Below are 23,330 nucleotides of genomic sequence, written 5' to 3' on the forward strand. Positions count from 1 at the left end.
AGAATGTAACCAAAAACAGTTTTCTTCGTATTCTTACGGAAAATTTCAATTTGCATATTGAAAATTGAGTAAAGCAATGCGAGAAAAAAGAAATAGTTACTTGTATGAACAAAAATATACAAAGTAAAACAAAGATAAAACAAGGGAATAGTACCTTCTATTTACAAAATTCAATCAGAGAATCTGTTTTATTCAAACAGTTCTCGATTGATATAGCTAAACCCGGCCAAGCCTCTTGAAGTATGGACATATATCCATGTTGGGTCGCAAAAAGCATACCCCAAAGTATGTAAAACATAAGGATATGAAAACACAAATGTAATCTAATTATTAATTTATCTATTAAATTGTTATAATTCCATCATTCATTCTTTTTTATTGCTAGAATTTTGGTTACTACTACTGCTACTACTACTACTACTACTACTACTACTACTACTACTACTACTACTACTACTACTACTACTACTACTACTACTACTTCTACTACTATTATTAGTATCCTTATTGTTGCTTTAAGTATTAGAAGAAGTAGAAGTCGCAGTAGCAGCATAGTTATTTTTTATTATTCTTTGTTATAATTATAATCACTATTGTTGCCAATTTCATCATAATTATCATCATCATAACCGTAATGTCCCCCAGAAAATTTGAAAACCTTTTTTTTATTTTCAAACAATTCACCAAAAATTTGCATGAACTCTCAAGTTCAATTTCACTTTACAAAATGCAAATCACCCCCAGCAAAAAAAAAATGATAGTGATCATCAGCAAAATTACAGCTTCTCTATCGTAATTCATTCATATAAAATGGCAGAATAATAACAAGTCGACATAACATGTTACATACTAACCGACTATCAAATAAATCTGTCAGTATGAAAAAAGAAGACAAAAATTTTCTTGTTTATCGGATTTTTCTTATTTAATAAGAAAAATCCGATAAACAAGAGCAATATAAGCTAGGGTGTTGATAAAGACTAGGCATAAATAATCAAAACCAACGTATATGGTTATGTACGTTTTTTTTAAAGGACACAACAATACGGAAAGTTACAATAATGTTTTGTTCACCCCCTCCCCCTTTTTTTACACTAGATCATCCCCATAATACTTATTGAATATCATATTGATGGACAGTGATCGTCCTGTTTATTCATTAATGTAAAAACAAATGTCTTGCATCATAAAACAACTATAAATGTAAATAATAGTTCGCAAAACCATACCCTCAACAAAAATAATAAAAGCCAAAAAGAAACGTCAAAACAGTCTTCATATTCTATATTCTACAGAAAGTAACCTTACGTAAAAGCTCGGTTGACACTTGCACGCATCGTGGTTCCCGCATAGTTTGCGCATTGGCACGCAATCATGCAGGCCAATGCGCTGCGCGAATGCGTGCCAGCTTGCGGAAAGGTGCGTGGCAGTGAGTGAAATGCGTGCCAAAATTTTCAACATGTTGGAAATTACAAATTCGTGAACTATACCGTCTATACGCAACCTAGTCATGCCACAGCGTGGCGTCCCGGTGGCGTCGAAATAGAAATTCAGCGGCGCAAAAAAATAGTAAACTACGCACAAGCAATGCGGAAACATGTCGCGACTATGTCGTGAACGTATTGGGACAATGCGTGAATTGATAAAGCCAACTTTAGCCCACTGAGAGATCAGTGCTTTAGCCAAGTCATGCCACCAAGTGTCCCGCACTGGCACGCATCAATACGGGCACCACAATGCGTGCAAGTATTAACCGGGTATTGTTTAGTGTAGGTATATAGATCACTGTGCTTGAAGTATGGAATTCTTATTACTTACTAAAACAAGATTTGCAACTTCGGCAGCGGTGATGGGAATATGCAACGAATTGTCGATCGTGTCTGCGCCGGAGCTCAAGGCGTGGCTGCTCGTCAGCGCCCTGCCATCCATGGTGGCATCGTTTGACTGCAAAGTAACGTGATGCGGCGGCGACGTCGTTGGCGTCAACGGGGTCGTCTTGATGACCTCGGCGGATACCGTGGTCATCGCGGTCGCGGGGATGATAGGGAGTTTGGGCTTGGTGTCGACTGCGGTTTGGTTAGGGCTTGATGAATGCTGTAAAACGGCATGATGATGGCTATGATGGTGGGTGTTATGATGAGGAGGATGATGATGACTGTGTTGACTTGGATGATTAAATTCTTTATGACCATGATGACGTTCGTTCGGACTACGATCATCTTCATTATGCGTTGACTGAATATGCGACTGCCCATCTTGCATCTTTATTTTCTTTGCCATCTTTCGTTCCTTAGCTCGCCGATTCTGGAACCAAATTTTCACCTGTCAAACCAATAATTAAACAAGTTAATAATAATAATGATAATCCAAATATAAATCATTCAAGAGGCGCCGATTATCCAGTTGGCTGTTTGATTGCGCATGATTTAGTGAGATGTCTAGCCACTGTCAATTTTCCTGCCTACTAAAATACGAAGTTCTGAACTTAAATTACAAATTAGAATGCAAACAAACGAACGAATTTTTATCAATTAAATAACCTACAATGAATTAATCTTTATTATTCTTTCTTATTTAACTAGTAAGTGCTGAGAGTATTACGGAATCAAATTCAAATCCTAGTACACTGTCATGTAATTGCACCAGGGTAGTCTTGATCATGTAGATGGTATATTATCTGTTAAATCAGATACGCACCAATACCGCCATTTCCAGTCCTCAACTACTCATACCTGGCTAGTTTCCTGACCCATAATGCTGGTGTAGTTTAATAATATAGACACACTTGAATGATAACATGCTCATTAACTACTCAATACATTTTATACCGCAATAATTATGTTACCATGTATCTAGCAAATCAATTTACTTTTCCCCTCAAAACATTTTAGTTTCTCTCTACAACTAAAATTATTATACACACTAAGAAATAAAGGTTCAAAATTGAACCCTGAAAGGTTGATGCAAAATCAACACCCTACGGGTTCAAAAATTGAACCCCGCGGTAAGAGTTAATTTTTGCACCCTGCGAGTTCAAAACTGCACCCCTAAATTTTAAATTGAACCCCTATAGTGGTGCCGTTTTGAACCCGCAGGGTGCAAAAATGAACCCCAACTTCAGGGTTCAATTTTTGAACCCCAAATCAGAGATTCAATTTCTGAACCCATAGGGTGCTGATTTTGCATCAACCTTTCGGGGTTCAATTTTGAACCTTTATTTCTTAGTGTGTAGGTCAATTAATTTATTCTCTGTAGATATCTGAAAATGTATATCTTAAGACTATGTATGTATTTATAACACACAGTCAAAGAGAGACCAAACACAGTGCACCCCCTTTAATTCCTGACAGAGGCGTCGATCCTGGGGGGGCAGGGGGGGCGATCGCCCCACCAATGAAAATATTGGGGGGGGGGCAAACATATCATTTTGCCCCCCCCCAATAATTCCGGATATGGCAAAAAAAAACAAGATTATAAGGTTCAGCAAGCGGCGAGAATGAGATACACAACTCGTTCTTTATTTAAAATCGTGCTCAAAATGCCCGCTTTTCTGATTGGAATATAAAAATTTTCAGCTCGCGCTTCGCGCTCGCATCATTTCTGTAGCAAAAACCCATACTCCTGCTTCGATTTGCATTCATCTTTTCGTGGATATATATCTTGTTCTTTATCAAAAACGTCCATTAAACTGTCATTCTTTTCAAATCGAAAAATCAAAATTTTCTGCTCGCGCTTCGCGCTCGCATCTCTTCTTCTTTTAGATACCAATCTTAATCATTGGTACCAAAAATGCTTAGAATATCAAGCTTTCAGGTCAGAATATAAAGAAATTTTAGCTCACTCTCGGCACTCGTACTATCTGTGTAGTGAGATATGTATCCTCCTCATGAGTTACTACAAATGGCGTAATTTCCTTCAGCAAGAAATTTGTCCACATTGTGCTGCACTCGACCCAGGTGAGGTGAATGGGTACCCGGTAGGAAGAAATTCCTCGAATGCTCGAGCGCCCCATCAAGGTAGCCGTGCTAAAGCCGGGGTAATAATAACAGGGCCCGCTGGGAGAACAGTTTTCGGAACTGAAGTGGCTACCCTGGGTAAATATGCCGCTATTATTATTATTATTATTAGTTCTAAACAGGCACACTTTCCCTGCCAGTATACTAAAAAAAAATCAGCTCGCGCTTCGCGCTCGCATTAATTTGTTGGTGAGATACGTGTCTGTGTCTCATATCTATCTATCTATCTATCTATCTATCTATCTATCTATCTATCTATATATATATATATATATATATATATATATATATATGTGTGTGTGTGTGTGTGTGTGTGTGTGTGTGTGTGTGCGTGTGTATATGTGGGTGTCTTGTTACTCTTGTACGATCCAGCGCCTTTGGAACGTTAATGATTTTGCCCCCCCCCCCAATCTGAAAAATGGATCGACGCCCCTGAGTCCTGATTACAAAAATCATGTTATCATAAATGGTAATCATAGTAAAGATAATAAAAAATCGTAAATATACACAAAAATGAAACATGAATGAGGAAAGAAAAGGGGACAGTTTATGAGAAAAAAAACATGTAAAATGCCCACCTGTCTTTCGGAGAGACCCAAAGCTAAGGCAAGCTCGCTTTTTCGTCTGATAGTAATATACCGACTGTAATGGAACTCCTTCTCCAGTTCCAATCGCTGATGATCAGTGTATACAACACGATACTTGTCTTTTGTTCTCGTCTTGCCTAAAATAGTGTGAGAGAGAGAGAAAAGGAGACGAAATTGTAATTCGCATCATTATTCAGAATCAGCAAAGAGAAAATATATAGAAAATATAATAAACGAATAAATAAATAAACAAATGAATACATAAATAAAAGTAAGTATGGCATAACAAACAAAGAACAATATTATATATTTTGGCATAGAATGTGATTTTCAATTTGGGTCTACTGAGTTGATTGTCACAAAAACATGATTGATACGTGTTAAAAATTATACTATTTTACATTGTCATGATTGTGAAGGTGTCATTAAAAGGGCAAAATACCATCGATTTTCTAAAACAAATTAGTCAAAGTTAATTATCATCACTACTGTATTGATGCCATATTGACCCAACATGACGATTTCAGGCGCGTGCCGCAAAACAATTTTAATGTTGTTTTATGCGCTTTAAATACTGTGATTAAATACCTTCAAACGTTGTATATCGCTCCTTTCACTTTTTTTAATTAAATATCATAATTATCCAACTCCTCTCAATATAACAGAAAGAGAAACACATATGGTCCGTGCAAAAACTTTATTTTCATTGCTTTCAGAAGTTTTGCCATTGTTTTCTGATGGGGTGGGGGCAGTGGCGTTGCTACGGGAGGAGGGGGGCTGGGGGAAAAGTGCTCCCCCTGAGATTTGGCGTGCCGCCCCCCCCCCCCCAGGTGAAAGGGAGAATTAAAGAAACAAAAAAGAAGAACGAAAAGAAGAGGAAAATAAGACGAGGAAGACGATCGAGTGAATGAAATAATGTGAGGGGAAGACTTGCAAAAAAAAACAGAATTGCCTGTTCAACATGTTCGGTGCGATTCATATTTTGTTCAATAGGCTGATATGGAGCAAGTTTTGAAGTCAATATACAAAACATATTTTAGCTCGGACATCGAGCTTTCATTATTTGTTTTTCATTAACAAATTTAAGTGCTAAATAAAATGTCCGTTTTACATATCAGCATTTTTAGCTCACGCTGCGTGGTCACATTGTTTGATTTGCCAAGTTCATATTGTCTACGTGTATTCCATAATGTTCTATTAAACAAATGTATTCAGAGTGCCCAGATTCTAGGTCTAAATCTAAAACATGCGCGATAGCCTGCATGTTCTTTATTTAAAATGTACTTAAATTATCCGGTTTCACATCAGAATATCAATAATTGTCTGCTTCACGATCGCATTATTAATGATACCCAATTAACTATATCCTATTTATGATTTACAAAATATGAATAGAGTGTCACGCTTTTAGGTCTAAAATATCAATTTTCTTCCTCTCGCGTTTCGCGCTCGCATCAAGTGTTTATAAAGTCACATACCTTTCTCATTCATGAATACAAAAAGTGCTTAGAATGACCATTTTTAGGCCGGAATGTCAAAAATATTTGCTCGCGCTTCGCGCTCGCATTATTGGAAAATATAAGGTCTTCGTGGGTAACTGTAAGCAGTCCCGAACAGGTCCTTTTTTCGATAATGCTAGAACAGTGAATAAAAAATTCTGCTCGCGCTTGGCGTTCGCAGTAACCATCAAGTAACATACGAATCTTGCTCAGGATCACACATAACATATTGCCCAGAATATTCAATTTTCAGGACAAAATACGTGAAAGTAAAAAAAAAAAAAAAATCGCTCGCACTTCGCGCTCGCACTTTTTATAAGGCTTATGAGATTATTTCATGTCTATGTTGTTTTATAAGAACAAAACTAAGAAGTGACTGATCGGGGAAAATATAGGTGAAGATAATTTCTGGTACCGTCCCCTAATGGCGAAAGTCGGATCCGCCCTTGTGACACATACACACACACACCCCGGAAAAAATGGTGCTCCCCTGAAAAAGCAAGGACCCCCCAGTGCCCCCAGCAAAAAATCCTAGCTACGCCACTGGTGGGGGGGGGGTACGACTCAAAGAGGACGTCATCTTTATTCTCAACTCATTAATCGGGATACAATGAAACAGTCCTTCTTCGATTCTCCCCCACCCCTTTTTTCTTTATCGTTTTATTCATTTTTATCCCTTTGTTAATACTTGGAAAATCACAAAGGGGGAAATATTTCAATTGTGACGCCACTAGCATTAACTATAGTTGATACCATCTTTTATATATATATATATATATGTATATATATATATATATATATATATACCATACCATCTTTATATATATATATATATATATGTATATATACTAGTATATATATATATATATATATACTAGTAAGTATCGAATTCCAAACATCAGGTCCATAATGTATATATATATATATATATATATATATAGCATTGTATTGGATGTTCTTAAAACTTCGCCAAAATAAAATTTTCCACCAGTATGTTCCCTCATGATAAATTCAAATACTACAAACGAGACGACAAGCATCAACATCATAAAATACGTGACGATTTGTGCTAATTGATAAACCGTGACACGGTACAACGTAAGGAATAAGACGCGCCTGCAGGAATGACACAATGTTGAAGACAGATCACTACGGTTATTGAAATGTTTCTTCATATTTATTCATTTTTTTTTCGTTTTAACTTGAAAAATTGGTGTATTCTTCGACTACAGTAAATAGAAAGCAATAAGCGCCATTAAAATGCATGCATGATGTTGCCAATTCTTTCTAAGCAAGTCAGCACTAATTGAGAAGAATGTAATACGGGATATGTATACAACACATGCTATTTTCCCGCGTCTTTCATGTTGTTAAAAAGCTATTAAATGACAGATGTACATTTCTCACAATAATCCAATCTCAATTTGTGTCATAATTAAAAATACTTTTATATAATGGCTAAGTTGTACTTACGTAATGAAATTTTAATGTCTAGAGATTAAAATGAGAGATCGAAAAAAAAAGAAACCTGTTAATGATTTACTAGAAGAGCAACACATACGATAGTAAACTCTCGTTTGTAGAATCGGTTTTATTTTTTATTTTCGTATTCCTTGTTATAGTTAAATGTAATCTTTGTCTCACTCATGAATTTCATGCATTTCAATAGAAAACGGACGTTGGCAACGTATCCCTGGTTCAAAATAAAGCAATCAAAGTATATAGGGAAATTTATGGGGAAGAATTATGAAGAATCCTCAATTTCCTCTTCGTTCTTTCGAAAGGTGACCTGGAGTTAGCCTTCCTAGTAGGACCTCATTTGCATCCTTTAACGGCCCATGTTTTATGGCACCCCGATATGTTGCAGTAGTCCAGTGGAGAGTAACTTTATGGTACTCTTGTCAAATATCGGTTTAATATTTAACTCGCCTCGGGATAATAAATCATTTCGGGTTCAAACTTATGTCAGAGATATAAGAAGGGAAAAGATACATATTAACAAGTAAGAAAGTCACGCTTATTGTTCGTTCATTCGGCTGGCCTGTAGAATATACTTATCAACCCACAAGCCCACTCTGGCACTAATAGATGGGATTGCATCTGTAATCCCTCAAATAGGTTCACATTTTATTCTTTTACTCTAAATTGTTTTGAAAATGATAGAAAATTTAGCCCTACTCCCAAACCCCCTAACTTATGTATAATTATGGAAGACATCATCATTGGATTATTCTGTTTACCATGTATATTTATTCATTAAATACCACATGGCAGTGAGTTAGCTTTTGTCAAGACGATGGAGCGACAATGAAAACTGTTTTTATCCAAGTATAAGAATGAAATGGACAAGGCGAATTTAATTATATTTCTTTCGCAAATTTCGACGAGTTTGTTGCAGCCAAGGAAAGGAAAAATATATGCGTAATGATAAGGTAAGATACGGCAAATGGTAGGAGGGGCCTACCCCTTTCGTTGACGATTCAAGAATTGAAGTTCTTCATTATAAATTTCACGTAATATTTTCACTGAAGCTGTGATTGCCATAAGAATTTTCTTTGATGTATTTATGATGATCTGTAAAATTTAATGTAATGTAAAACCATTGTTTTTCTGCTGCTCTTATTGTTGAAATAAGTGAAACGAAACGAAACGAAATTGTAACATTTTTAATAATGGGGAGGCGGTGAGCCGCGCGTTTCAAGAAACTTACCTTCTATTGCACGCAAATTACGTACAAATTTGGGGGCTGATCATGCTGATGGTGGATTTGGAAATAAACCGATTTCCTTACAATGGCATATAAGTTATCTCATGGTGAAGCTATATGCAAATCAGGGCGGCATGAACACTGGTTTCAAAAGGCGTCGGGGCGTTTTATTTTCATTAGATACTTTTCTTGTGGTATGGGACAAATAGATACAACGAATGCAGACTATTCGTCGTTATCTATCTGTAAACTGTAGAATGATTTGCTCGTTCATCCCACTAACGAGATTTTCATGTCAGTTAGTGTTTATTTACAACGGTCTTTGACACCGCTAACGGCTTCTTCTTTTGTTTATTTACCCCTTCTTATCTCTCTCCTCTCTTTTTGATGATGGGGCGAAAACATTAGTCGCTTTTGCAAAGATGAAAAAATGGCTTTAAAAAAAATGAGTATAAACTAAAGGTTCTTTACAAGATATGCCAAAATTTAATAATGTAAAATGTATATAACTTATTACAGTCAATGCTTGTAAAGTGTGGATCCCCTTGGAAATGAAAAAAAAAGGAAATTGTCGACTTTATGCGTCTATAGGAAAGAAAAAGGTAAGAAACGAAGGTGGAAATCAGATTGATGTCAACAAACTTTAGATTACTGAACAGATGCAGGGCCAGTCACACATGTTGGATGAATTGAGAATATTACAAGGTTTCAAATAACAGGTGTAAAGCAATATAAAGCGGATATATTATTATTATTTACACGAAAATATCTAAGAAGAATAATAATACATGCTCATATTCTGCAAATGTTACTAAAATGTAAAATTTGTGCATTATGTAATGCATTGTAATCAAATAATAAAGAAAATAGCACTTGATGATAATTCAGTTCGGTTCAAGTGCTGTTTTGTAAACATTTCTAACTAGGGTTTCAAGCATTCCTGTTAAATATAGTGGATGGACTTACAACTGACATAGCAACCCACCTGGTTCGTTACATAACCCATTGAAAAAAAGCGTTGTTTTTTTTTCCATAGTGGAAGCCCCGTTATGTCCGCCATAATAACAGTACTCTGAGGTCGAATTCAACTACAGACATCGGGACGAAATGTAAAGCGGTTTATTGTGGTCGTCGAATTCACATTACACTATGTAAGAACTTTCTCCACTCATTGAGGAGCACTCCTACAAATTTTCATTCTGAATAATTATTCAGGTATGCGATATTTATTTTGAGGGTCAGAGTTTTCAAAAAACGTTGCGTGTTATCTGAGCCCGACTTCATGAGGGTTATGTATTGCATGAGATTATGTTAACTAAACAGTAAAAACACTGTTAAACAGTTTTAAACAACAATGTTACTATACTAGCATTGCACAAGTTGTTTAAACAATTTTAACATGTGTTTCAAATCTTTAACAATAAAGTTTTATTTTAAAAATTTAATTCTAAATGAATTAAGCAGGGTTTTTTTAATGTTAAACAACACTATTACCAGCGTTGTATAGAATTTTCAACATCGTTTTTACCGAGGACAGTTGTTAAGGGGCTCAGCAGCCAATGACAATGAAGATTTCTGTGGAAGTTAAAATAATGGCGATTTTTTAATAGCTGTGAGTCTTTAAGCTAATCTCTGTTGTCTATTTCTTTCTGATTTCTTTACGTATATCACGTGTCTAATGATGCACTAAAAATAGCAACGAACTCATATACCGGAGAAGCGTTGAATATTGGTTGTGCTTTGACATTCATATTAAGGGCATAAGGAATGTAGGTCTATTGTAGGAAAATTAGACGTTATTACGCATTCTCACTATAAAAAAATGTCGGAATGAATACACTTTTTAATTTGTGTGTCTAAAATTTGATTCGTATTTCATTAAAAAAATAAAATTTCATTTTATAACGAACTATTTATTTCTAAAAACATTTTTTGAGAATATTTAAGACACCAGGGACTTGTTGCAGAAAGATTTGCGTTTAAACGCAAGTCAAAAATATTAAGCGCAAGTCCCGAATACAGGTGCTTCATTGGCTGAAAATCAAGTTGCACATTTGCGTTTGATCGCAGCGCTTTCTGCAACGGGCCCCAGAAGGCCAAAATATAAACATATCGTATTAAAAGTTTGTATGTAGGTTGATACTATCAGACAGTATTATAAAGAAATCAATCAATGTAAATCTTTTGAAGGGGGTCGTACTGCAATACAAAAAGCGTCTATAAAACAACTATTACAACTCAACTTTATTGGGCCATGCAGGGCCCAATAACATCAGGAAAGAATAACAAATTAGCACATTAAATGCTACTTCTCCGGAGAAGGTCTAATGATATAAATGAATAGCATATTACAGACAGAATTACAGGCTGTTATATCATAAAACTCTTCCAACAGGTGTAGTAGCGCGGTTGGGACAGCATACCAGTGGGTCGTTAAAGAATTAGCAATGGATTGTTTTACAACCTGCTCGAGTTTCGTTATCAGAATAAAATTAGAACCAGACAATAAAATGAATTCATGCTACCAAGAATGCGAATACCTAGACAAAAATCAAATGCAAAATTCAGCACTTCGATAATATATCAAAAATAATTATAAATGGAATCTTGTAATGTATCTTCGTAAGTTGAACTTCACTCTTCAACGTCGTGAGATTATTTGCTACACAAGTCCAGAAAAAAGTCCAGGTTTTAAGGAAAATCTCAACAAGCTAAAGTCTTCTTTTTAAGAAATGTCCTTCTCGACATTCACTTTCAAAATATATATCCCAGATTATTTTTATTCCTTAATAGGGGTATACGCGATTTCCCTTTTTGAATATAGGACCTTTACCTTCTTTGTCCATTCAAAAGTTAATATCCCCAAAACAACTCTGATGGCTGTGAGGATGTTGATGATGACAATAAAGGTATATAATGAAAGAAGCATAAGGAGTAGGAAGAATTGTTTACCAGTAATCATATAGAATAACTAATATCAATAACCACACGATTCATATACGATGTTGTAAACTAAATCTTTAACGTATATGTTTCGTTTTATTTTTTTGATAATGTGTTCATGTTGTAAATCATATAATTTGTTATATTTTGATAATCGTAATTAATCAGAAACAAAAACCAAATCATGGAAATAATTATCGAATTTCTAGGCAAACACACCTGCTGGCTGTTCATAGACCCTATTCCCCAAAACGAAGTTCCATAAAAAGCTGTTAGCATGCTATATGGATTATAAAACTGTTATTGACCGTCATAATACCCCGCGCTTTTATGGCGTATACACGAACCCTAAGTTTTGACGCCACTGGTGCCCCGTGTTTCATTGGCATGCGCTGGCGACGGTGTCTAAATTACGTGCCATAACCCAATAAAACTAGTATAAATCTGCCGGCAATTCTGGGCAATTTGACGGTACTTATTTCATAAAAGCTTATAAACCTTTTCAAAAAGAAACACTTAGACAGAATACGATTACGAATTTGTTGCTGTAAATGCAATTCATAAATGCTTATAAAGGTAGGGTTAAAGCATTTTTTGTATCACAGAACATTGTTGATAGGGTTGGAGTAACAATGTATCGAAGGAATTTAATTTTTATTTTACATTATTGGATATTCTGTACAGAAATCTTGAAATGGAAAAGGGTAAGTACTTTTCAGGACTCTTCATCAAAGATCGGATTGGAATAATAAATGATGTTCGTCAAAATTAAGGTAAGATCACACAGTTGGAAAATTAACAATATTTGTAGTGAATATTTTACATTATAAAGTCCAGTTTTTGGGGTAAAATTAATAAGCATTGCGTGCGCCTGATATATCATAAAATGGAGTATTAAGATAGGGATTGTTACAAATACTAAACTTGGAGACAAGGTCAAGTATTCATGGTTGTAGAACAGAAATTAATTTTTCGGTTGGCAGAAATAGATTTAAAGATCTATATAAGAAATAGACTTATTATTTCTTTGTGCGTTATTATCCTGAGGAATCGGAATATTTCAAAGTCAGTTAAGAGCAGCATGAATAGACAAAATTGTCAACGGGTATTACCGACTCTGCGACATTCGTCTACAGTGCAGCTGAACGTTTCACTTAATATCTTTATATCAATTTCAGAAATCAATGCCAAATTCACACTTATTATTTTGAAATCTAAACATCTAAATGTCAGAACTTCAAAATATTGCAAAAGGTGCTGCGTAGTAAACTTTTACTCTGAAATGCACAACGAATATCCTCGCGAACGGTTATGTCGTCATACATGCAACAGCACACGCTTATTCATTTTATTACAAGAAACCGGTTCGCTATTCGCCCTAAAATGCAAACTTGCAACTTTGTCGAATAAACCGTTTAAGATACTTGAACGTGATGAAGGAGATTCATATTGTTAACAAACAATGATAATGTTCCCTTCAAATATGTATATATGATTTGGAAATGTTTTATTGCTGCTATGTATGTATCTTATTAATGTTTTTTTTCCAGAACTTTTTTTAAAGAATTAAAAAGCAACATATCATTATTTCACTCAGGCGATCATGGCGTTTGAATCTACAAAATTTACAGACTGAAAAAAAATCATCACTTAAGTTCAATTTTTATTTTGATGTCGTGACAGGGATGGTGCACGGAGGGGCGTGGTCGTTTAAGATTCCATATCTTCATGATTTACACATTTTTTGAACATCATTGTTATCATGTTTACCATTTTAAATATACTAATTCTATAGTCAAATCAACGAAACCGTCTCCATACCGAACAATGTAAATAAAGTTAAAAACTGGATTTTGTTGGTCTGATGGCGGTTTCGCAAATTTGACTCCATGTGACATTTGTAGGCCCACTACCAGAGTTCTGAAAAAATCACGCACTAAGCGCAACTTATTACAAATCAAACTCGATCCCAAACAAATGTCAATTTCTGATTCTTTGAAAATTTAGTTAAGTTTGATTAAGCGGGTTGTTTTTTATGCAACAATTTCGCCGCTGGACGCATGATCGACACAACTGAACTGATTTATATTAGTTTTCATAATTTCATTATTAGAATCATTTCCTCAACAATGTTGACATGGTTGACAACGTGTTTAAAACCCTTATTGAGAAAATCCTGTTTGTAAAATGAACTACATTACCACTAACATATACAGCATTGCTGTATAAATGACAAGCAACGTTATTACGATTATTATAGATTCTATTTTATCATTTAAATTATTTTTTTTTCTTAATGACAATTATGAAAGATAAACATGAGAATATGAGGTCAAAACGATAAGGATAAATGAGCTGAGACCAACGTCTTATGGCATGTATGGTAAAAGCTTGAAATTGATACACTGATACCTCTATCATGAACGTGCAATTTAAGATAAACAGAAATAATACTTATTATTATTTAAAATTACAGATTTTTGTTTTGGTTCGAGGTAGGCTTACGCATGAGAGTAGAATTAGGGAATGAAAAACTTTTTCATCTTGAATCGTATTTTAAACCAACAAGTCTACTGTTATTTAGTAATTCGCTTTGTTCGTACATTATTGTCCTATTATATTCTCTTCCAAGTGAGTATGGTACAGCAGAAACCAAATGAAATTGTATATCGATTCATTCAAATATTGATTATAATAACAACAATAAAAATTATGATGATAATAATGATAATAACATATAGGAAGGGAAACAGAATGACATACAAATTGAATATAAAAACCCCCATAAAATTGCGATAGGCATAATAGGCATGATAGGTATGAGTAAAAATACAATCCCGCACAACCTCTCTCTCTCTCTCTCTCTCTCTCCCCCCCTCTCTCTCTATATGTATATATATATATATATATATATATATATATATATATATATATATATATATATATGATACAATTTTTTAGAAAATTGAGGAGGGGAGGGTACAAGTAAATTTAGTTGATTTTGTTGAGATTCATTTTCTTATAACTTTATTTTTGGTCAGGGGATATTTTCAAAGAACTTGTGTTTGAACAAAAATATGGAGAGCACAGCAACCGTAAAACTGACTATCTAATTGTGACCGTGTACGTGCTTACCCCCCTCCCCCCCCCCCCCATATTCCTCCAGTTTAAAAAAAAATCTTGGCAACTGCGGTGTAAGAAATAAGCCAATATTTTTTTATATAGAAAGAAGTACTTACTTTCAAATATAAAACATCTAGATTGACGAAATGACGTGAGTTACTTAATAAAAACTTCTTTCCCACGTGACTTCTTTCTCACATGACTCCAGTAGGACAATACACCAGACGGTGGACTATACTGTTTCCAGAAGAAGAAGACTTTTTGTCTCCATTATGTATTTAATTCATTCTTTTTTCAGAATATTCATCGTAATACAGGGGCCGCGGAACAGTTTGCAAAGTGGGGGGGGGGGGGAGGGCTGAGCCAAAAGTGGGGGCTGACCATGCTAAAAATCACAATCATACGGTTTTGGAAAAAAGTGGGGGGGGGGGCTGAAGCCCCCCTCCCCCCGGTTCCGCGGCCCCTGTATTATATTAATAGAGTGAGAGATGTAATTGACAATGTAATATTAAGTATTTTTAAAAAACTTGGAATTGAAACTATGGAATCAAATCAGAATACATGTTCATTTTTATATTTTTGTATTTTTTGTCCTCATTGCATAACATAAACTTGTGATTTGTGTCCTCTTATGCGATGGTTGAAATTATTTTGAGAAAATGCAGTAGAATTTGCACATATAGGCATCATGTTCGTAGCAATAATCTTATATCGTATTTTTAACTTGTAGCATTATCATAATTTTTGTTATCATTGACTGAATGAACAAACCGTATATTATAGTAATCATGGTAATACATGTAAAGGGAACTTTTTTTTTACTCTGTGCGTGAGTATAATACGATTTGAATGTTTTGATAACATTAACTTGGACATTTTCTTTTATTTTCTATACAAATGCCTGATGGTGATCTTCTTCATTCAAACTTCAAAATATATATTCATCAATGGGAATGAATTTCGTATTTATTTTTATCAAGTTTGTTCAGAGCATTTGCATAATTTTCGTTATAGTTTACTTTATTAATACGTACCCAGAAAAATCAACAAATTCTGATATCAAAATGTATGTTTTTTGTATGTTCCCAGAATATAGAAAAAATTCCTGAAAGGCAAAGCGACGATACTGGAATAAGAAGTTTTCCTCTTAAAAAAGGTTCATACAATTAAACGATGGTGTGTTTTTTTTAAACGGTGTTACTCAGTTGTATAGTTGTAAATATTTATGCCAAAGAAATTAATTTCAATTGCATTTGAATGAAAATGAATGGAAGATGAATGATATGATATGATTTTTCAAGCATATTTCATCAAAAAGATGAACCTTACTTCACATTTTAATTATTATTCGTTAAAATACCTGTTTGGGGGTTGAAGCGATATGTAGAGCTTTTCATCCAGTCATAGGTAGTCATCATTGGCCGGTGCAAAGCTTGGGCAACTGTTTGGATCCCACCGGGGCTAACATAGGCTTGCCCCTGACTATGACCTCCAACGAAGTCGTCAGAAACTCCGGTGTAAAGCGACGTCGTCGGCGGACACGACGCCGTGTTTGAATTCTGCGAGGCGTGGTGAATATACTGCCATTCCGTCACCGGCACCGCTCCTCCGGCGGAGGCGGTGATGGCGCCGGCTAGCCCACCGCTCGTCCAACCCGGTGTCGAGTTGGGCTGGTTGCTCACGGCAGTGTTGGACACGGAGGAGCTGGCGCCTGTTACCGGTGCGGAATGGTCGCCACCGGCGGTGACGCCGTGCAGCTGCTGCCAGTAGTCTGTGGATGCGAACTGGTGGTGGGGTGGAGCAGGAGGAGGCGGATGGATGCCTTGCTGCTGGAAGCCCCCCGACGCGGAGGGGTGGTGGATGTACATGTTCTCGGCTTGCTGTGGGTGAAGATACTCCAGCGTCATCATAAAATATGGTTTTATAGACGTTACGCCCTGGTAATGAATATTATACGACCGCTAGGCCAATAAGCGTGTTTTATATCTTCAACCAACTACCGGGCAACAATCACAGTTTAATGTCCACAGTACACCAGAAACTCCCAAAGAACCAAACCTTTTAGAAAATGTCAAGAAAGGTTGAATTTCAAATCTAGTTGGATATTCAAAAAAAAAATAGTTCGAAAGTTTAAAAAAAAGGAGAAGCTAGTTGTGAAAGATGCGCGTTGTAAAGCTATCGCGATCTGTCTGTTGAACGAAACAACCGTGCATCTAATTTTAAGGTATCTCTTGATCGACGGTTTGTTTACCTAACTCACTGGCTTGTCTTGAAGCTAATCAACCAACATAAATTTAGGGGGGCATGGTCACAGATGACTCTTCGTTCATGAGAGTTGTGGAAGCCTCACCATTCATCCGCTAAATAGGCCTATATGTTGAGCCCCGCCCCTTTCGACATACCAAAGAAAACAATAAGAACAGGTAGCTGGAAGCTTATTCAATCTTTATTATCATGGTAAAGACAATGACGATCTTTAGTTGATATACATGTATGGATTCTCTTTATGAAGCTGTATATGCATCATAATTATGAATTGGTAAAAGTTAACACAAATTGGACAACAGTTTAAAGTTAAACTAAATATTTCAACTTCTTTTTGCTTTGGATGCTTCGATTTTTTGTTGGGAGGAGTGCCAAATTGCAATCATTACGATTAAATACATGTATTATTTTATTTTCCTTTGCATTTTATACCATATAAGAATGCAATATGTAAAGAAGAATTGAATATCCCCACCCCTCCCACCTCTTCCTCTCCCTTAAAGAATTTCTACGAAACAGTTATTCGAATTTCCTATTTTTTCATTTGATAAAAGAAATTTGATATTTCACAATGCTTCTGATCATCAGAAGGGCAAATGGGATATTGTTTGCTTTCTTATTTTTATTTATTGTTTGTTTTACAAGTGGAAACCTGACCAAAACTGCAAATCTAACTAACCTTATGACACAGACTCGAATGAACAATTTCATTGGCTTCGTTTCCTCGGTTATACATCTTTTTAATATTTCAAATTTCTTTGCCCCTTTTTGGAAAACATTCTTGTGCGCCCCTCTCAGCCAGGGCCCGTATCATAGAGCATAGCGATTGATTGATCTTGACAGGACATTTGCTTCTGTAACAATATTATTGCTCGTGTCTTCCCAGAGGATATAGAGTTAGAGTTAGAATTATAATTGAGTTTTTTTTTGTTTCAAAATCAGGCACGGTTCTAGACTAACCATTTTGAGGGGGCTTCTGATTGGGGGCTAAATTTTTGACACTCGTTTATTCATTACAATGGAAATGACCATTCTTGCAGAATATACTTTGGAAAATATACTCACGAAACAGCAGCTAATCCCCCGCCCCGGCCTGGTCTATTATGCATAGGCTCTCACATTCTACCGGGTACCCATTTAACACTGGATGAAGAGTTGCGACAGTTCGTAATTACTTCATGGGCAATTTTGGTCAAATGACCTTTCATTTCTTTCATCATGATAGGCAGATTTCAAAGCAAGATATTACGTAAGCTTGCCTTACATAGCAGGATGAAGGAATTGGATAGACCAGGTGACTAGAATAGCACACCATTAAACACTTAATGAAGGTATTTGTTGCATTCCTACTTTGAATGCATATCTTAGCATGTTGCACAATGTACTTGACAAACTGTGAAATACTAGTCGTTCGTGGAAGCATTGTTGTTTTTTGTGGATGTAAATGAAAATGACAATTCAAAAGAATATATGAATAATCAAGACATCGATGTTGGTGCTTATCTCATTAGATTTTAAAGCACCATGTCACTTTAGTGCAAATGACCTTCTTCTGATCATGCGTAGAATCTTTTGATCATGCGCAGAAAGGAACTACGAATGGTGGGATTCGAACACACGACCCTCTGATTGCAAGGCGAGAGTCCGAACCGCTACACCACGTTGCTTCCACATCTTATCTTTACAAAATTCGATACTATATGTTTAACTTGTTAATTATTGTTAGCAATGACTTTCATGTATCTTTAAATTTTGTCTGCATTTATAGTTTATAGTATCATTAAATTATTGATATCCCTATAATACTAATACTCACACTAGCCAGTTAGCTGAGTTTACCTTTTCAATTGCAAAGATTCAATTTACTTAGACTTAAAATACTGATGGTGTCAATTTGATTTCATATTGAATTACCGCCCAACCTTCTCAGTCTATCAAATCTAAGAGTACATTTTATCGTAGCCCTTCAAAACTTATCTCATGTAACTATTATCTTGATTATACCGTAAAATTTTGAATTTGTATTGTAATTGATTTGCTGTAATATATTTGTTATTTTGTAATAATGCTTATTTTTTTAATTTCAAGTGTGTTTTTTTCTACTTAAAAACTTTGTAAAACTTTCGTCAATGCAACTTTTAAGCTTTTATCACATGTTTTTTCTAATAAATCTTTAATGTTACAATATCGGTGAACAGTAAATTATCTCAAAGTTGGGTTGTTTGGTACAAAGTCTCTTTAGGGGATCAATGGACTTTTCTTGGGTAGACATTGTACATGGCGCAAGGACTATATCATGAAAATGAAGCAGCAGATGATACGAAAGTCTGATAGTTGTTTGATTTCTTTACTTAGGTTTGACAATAAATTAGAAATAGACATCATTGATCTGAGAGTTTTGCATTGATCTTAAAATCTCTTGCGGAAGACGGATAGTCATTGTAAGCAGGTATGCTTGAGAATATGCCAAAAATCAAAACTTATATGATCATATTAAATGAGCAGAATGGATGACAACTAATGATTGGCAGAAATACGAAAAAAGTGAAGAAAAAAAAAACACACACAAGTATACCACAATGTGGTAGGAGTGGTAGTAATTCAAATGTAATGATTTTAAATTTGATGAATAAAATCAGCCAGATAGGATACAAACCGGAACATTTTCTTCCCCTCAATGTGTGATGTCATTTACAAACCACTCAAATTCAAATTCATAACATCAAAGGGAGACCGCCTTTCGCATTATGGAGCGCCAGGCCATATGATGCGGTGTCATCAAAACATTATACGAAGGCGCTAATGAGATCTTTAATGAGCCCCGTTGTGTGGTGAGGTCCCTCATTTATAATTTGGTGACGAAGCAGGGAATATTAAATGGATATTGGATGGTGTCCTAATGGGGGAGTACCCCCTTCAAAAATGTCAGGTTACCGTTAAAACAAAACAAAAACAAATTATCTTGATGTGCGACGGCAGAAATGTGTATATTAATGCACAATGCACATGTGTAAATTTCTATTAACAATAATAACAGTTGTAATTTTGCTAATGATAATAATGATCATAACAACAATGATGATGATAATAATGAATAATAGTAATGATGATGATGATAATAATAACAACAACAACAATAATAATAATGATAATAATAATAGTATTAGTATTTCTACTACTACTACTAGTACTACTACTACTATACTACTACTACTACTACTACTACTACTACTACTACTACTACTACTACTACTACTACTACTACTACTACTACTACTACTACTACTACTACTCTACTACTACTACTACTACTACTACTACTACTACTACTACTACTACTACTACTACTACTACTACTACTACTACTACTTCTACTTCTACTACTACTACTGCTACTACTACTACTACTACTACTATACTACTACTACTACTTCTACTGCTGCTGCTACTACTACTACTGCTACTACTACTATACTACTTTTACTGCTGCTGCTGCTGCTACTACTACTACTACTACTACTACTACTACTACTACTACTACTACTACTACTACTACTACTACTACAATAATACGGAGTTGGAATTGGAATAGAAATCGGAATCAAATCAAGATGATAAATCTTCGGAACATCAATCGTCAATTGAAATTATAATTTTCCTTAACATTATCGGTGTCATTATCAAATAGCCACATTATTTATCCACATTAATAATACTGTCTTATCACTTTGTTGTACTCTTCACAATCTATGTATAAAGTAAGTGTAAATTTCCATTATTCATTTTCTTAACAATTCTACTTTATTATTAAGGATACGAATACCGATTTTTTTGTATGTTAGGTGGTTTTCACTCTTTTCTTTATTTTCTCTCCCTTTCGGTCTTCCTCTCTCATTGAGCTGTGCTTTTTAATCATTATTATTGTCCAACCCATTACATGGCAGACCAGTTGCACATAAGTTGGTGCAGCTGGTGACAGGTTTTCCACCGTATTTTTTTTTCTTTTATTTTCTACAAAGAATTGATTTAATTTAGATGTCAATGTCAAAAATTATGTATGATATCATCTGTGTTTCTTTTCATATCTATATTGTATTTGTGAGAGAAAAATAAACAAGCCATGTCCCTGCTTTCTGCAGCCGCATCGTCTGCACATATTATAGAATATAATGATGTGAAGATTCAAGAAATAATCAGTCATGTTTTTACAAAACATAATGTAAAATGTTCAAGAGCTAGCCTTATTATTTTGCCAAAAATCAAATTTATGATTGGGCAATTCATTGAGAATGTAGGGCGAAAAGAACGAATATCGGTTAGTAGGTCTATGGTTTGATAAAAAGATTCAGCGAAACGTCAGACAGTTCGGTATGCGTGTTCAGGGATCTTACCCTATCCGACGTGTACGGGTCTTTATTTTGATTTTTGCATATTCAGTATTATTCAGCCCCGGCCTTTGTATTTACTTCTTAAACCGTCAACACTCATTCTATAGCAGCAGTATTTATCATGTAAAGAAACTAGATTAAAATAAGCAGAAATATCTGAATAACCAGCTTTTCATTTTAATGTATAATGTCTTCTCATTATTAATTTCTTTTAATTGAAATCATGTCTTAAGTTATGTTAAATGCGTACAATCGTAGACAATCTTTTTTAAAACAAGATTTTACCTTCAAAAATAATTTACTCAATTGTTGAGTTGTAAATGACAACAAATTTTAGCTTTCCATTGTATGTTGCATTGTAAACATATATAACCGACCTTTGTTTTGAAGATTTTTGAAATATTTCATATTTTTAAGACTGATATTAGAAAAATGATGATCAGACATCATGCTGATTTTACGAATGCAAAGTCGAATTCATTATGTGTGTGATTGCACAGTTAATTATTTACAGAAATTATATATATATATATATATATATATATATATATATATATGTATATATATATATATATATATATATATATATATATATATATATATATATATATATATATATATATGTACATACACATGTATATAATATCCAATCAAGGGTGAAAAAAATTGTTTGAATAGACCTAACACTACAAAAAATGTTGGTGATACATAAGAAAATATAAAAGCAAGTTTAGAAGATAGAATAATTATATACACGGCAGTATTTGTATAAATATCCGTCTTATTTTCAATAAATAGCTGGATTTGCACAAGAATTAAGAAAAATGAATTCAAATGTGTCAATCAAGCGTGATATGAGATAATAGTAATTCTTTGCTAGCAGTTTTTGTTAATGGTAAGCTTCCTAATGAAATTAAATAAGGGACTAAAACCTATAAACATGATAAAGAGCACAAATCTCGCTCGGCGCTGCTACAAGGAAAGGCCGCTCTATCACTACCCGGGAGCTTCGGCGTTCATTGACTATGTTGACGGCATACGTACGTCGAACATAAAGAAATATAATTCCAGCAGATGTGATTCATTCTAATTCGTTCCATTCATCATTTATTAGGGTAGCGCTTCTCAATCTTTTTTTACTCGAGGACCACTTTGACTCCCAAATTTTTTTCGAGGCCCACATACCAAAATTTTAAGAAAGCGATACGACTACTTGTCTCGACTCAAAGATAGACAATGATTGTAATGAGCATATTAGTGCGTATAACTTTCAGCAGTCCGGCCTTTGAGCGACTACTCCAAACGTATACAACCATGACAACAAAACAACGTAATAACAAGAATGTTGAATACCTTCAACATTCGACACACATTTATGATTTTGCATCACTGCCAGTCATAATGAATCCAAATTTAATGTAGTCAGGGATTTATTTTTCTTACAGTTACATTTAGAGACTTCTCAATTTGTTTTTAGCTCCTTCGTCTTTAAAGGTCCATTTTGATGAAAGTACGTTTTCGTGAAATTTGTACACAAAGCCCTGAAGCACGTTCGAAACAAACAGTTCAAGAACTTACTGCATTCGGAAAGTTCCGGTAAATGGGCGACAATATTAACTAAATTCTACACAATATGCATATATGATAAGGTTCACATCAAAGTTAGATCGAAACCATCATAATCTGTATGCATATTGCAACATACATAATGCATGCTTTGCCTTTGTTTGACCCACGTTGACCGATCAAACACAACATAATTATCTGGCCTGTCGGACAGGTCCAGGTCTGTGAAACTTACT

The 23,330-nt window shown here is 34.9% G+C and overlaps 1 protein-coding gene across 1 annotated transcript; it reads right to left on the reverse strand.

Annotated features, from left to right (window-relative positions):
• Positions 1-1,578: 1,578 nt before the first annotated feature.
• On the reverse strand, positions 1,579-17,128 carry LOC121414860 (homeobox protein CDX-4-like). Its single transcript, XM_041607916.1, has 3 exons — positions 16,236-17,128; positions 4,595-4,740; positions 1,579-2,322 (listed from the first exon to the last, which is right to left on the reverse strand). The coding sequence occupies exons 1-3, from the start codon at positions 16,783-16,785 to the stop codon at positions 1,783-1,785; spliced, it is 1,236 nt and encodes a 411-aa protein (XP_041463850.1). The 5' UTR covers positions 16,786-17,128; the 3' UTR covers positions 1,579-1,782.
• Between the last annotated feature and the right edge of the window lie 6,202 nt (positions 17,129-23,330).

Source organism: Lytechinus variegatus, chromosome 1, assembly GCF_018143015.1.
Source record: "Lytechinus variegatus isolate NC3 chromosome 1, Lvar_3.0, whole genome shotgun sequence".
Classification (NCBI taxonomy): domain Eukaryota; kingdom Metazoa; phylum Echinodermata; class Echinoidea; order Temnopleuroida; family Toxopneustidae; genus Lytechinus; species Lytechinus variegatus.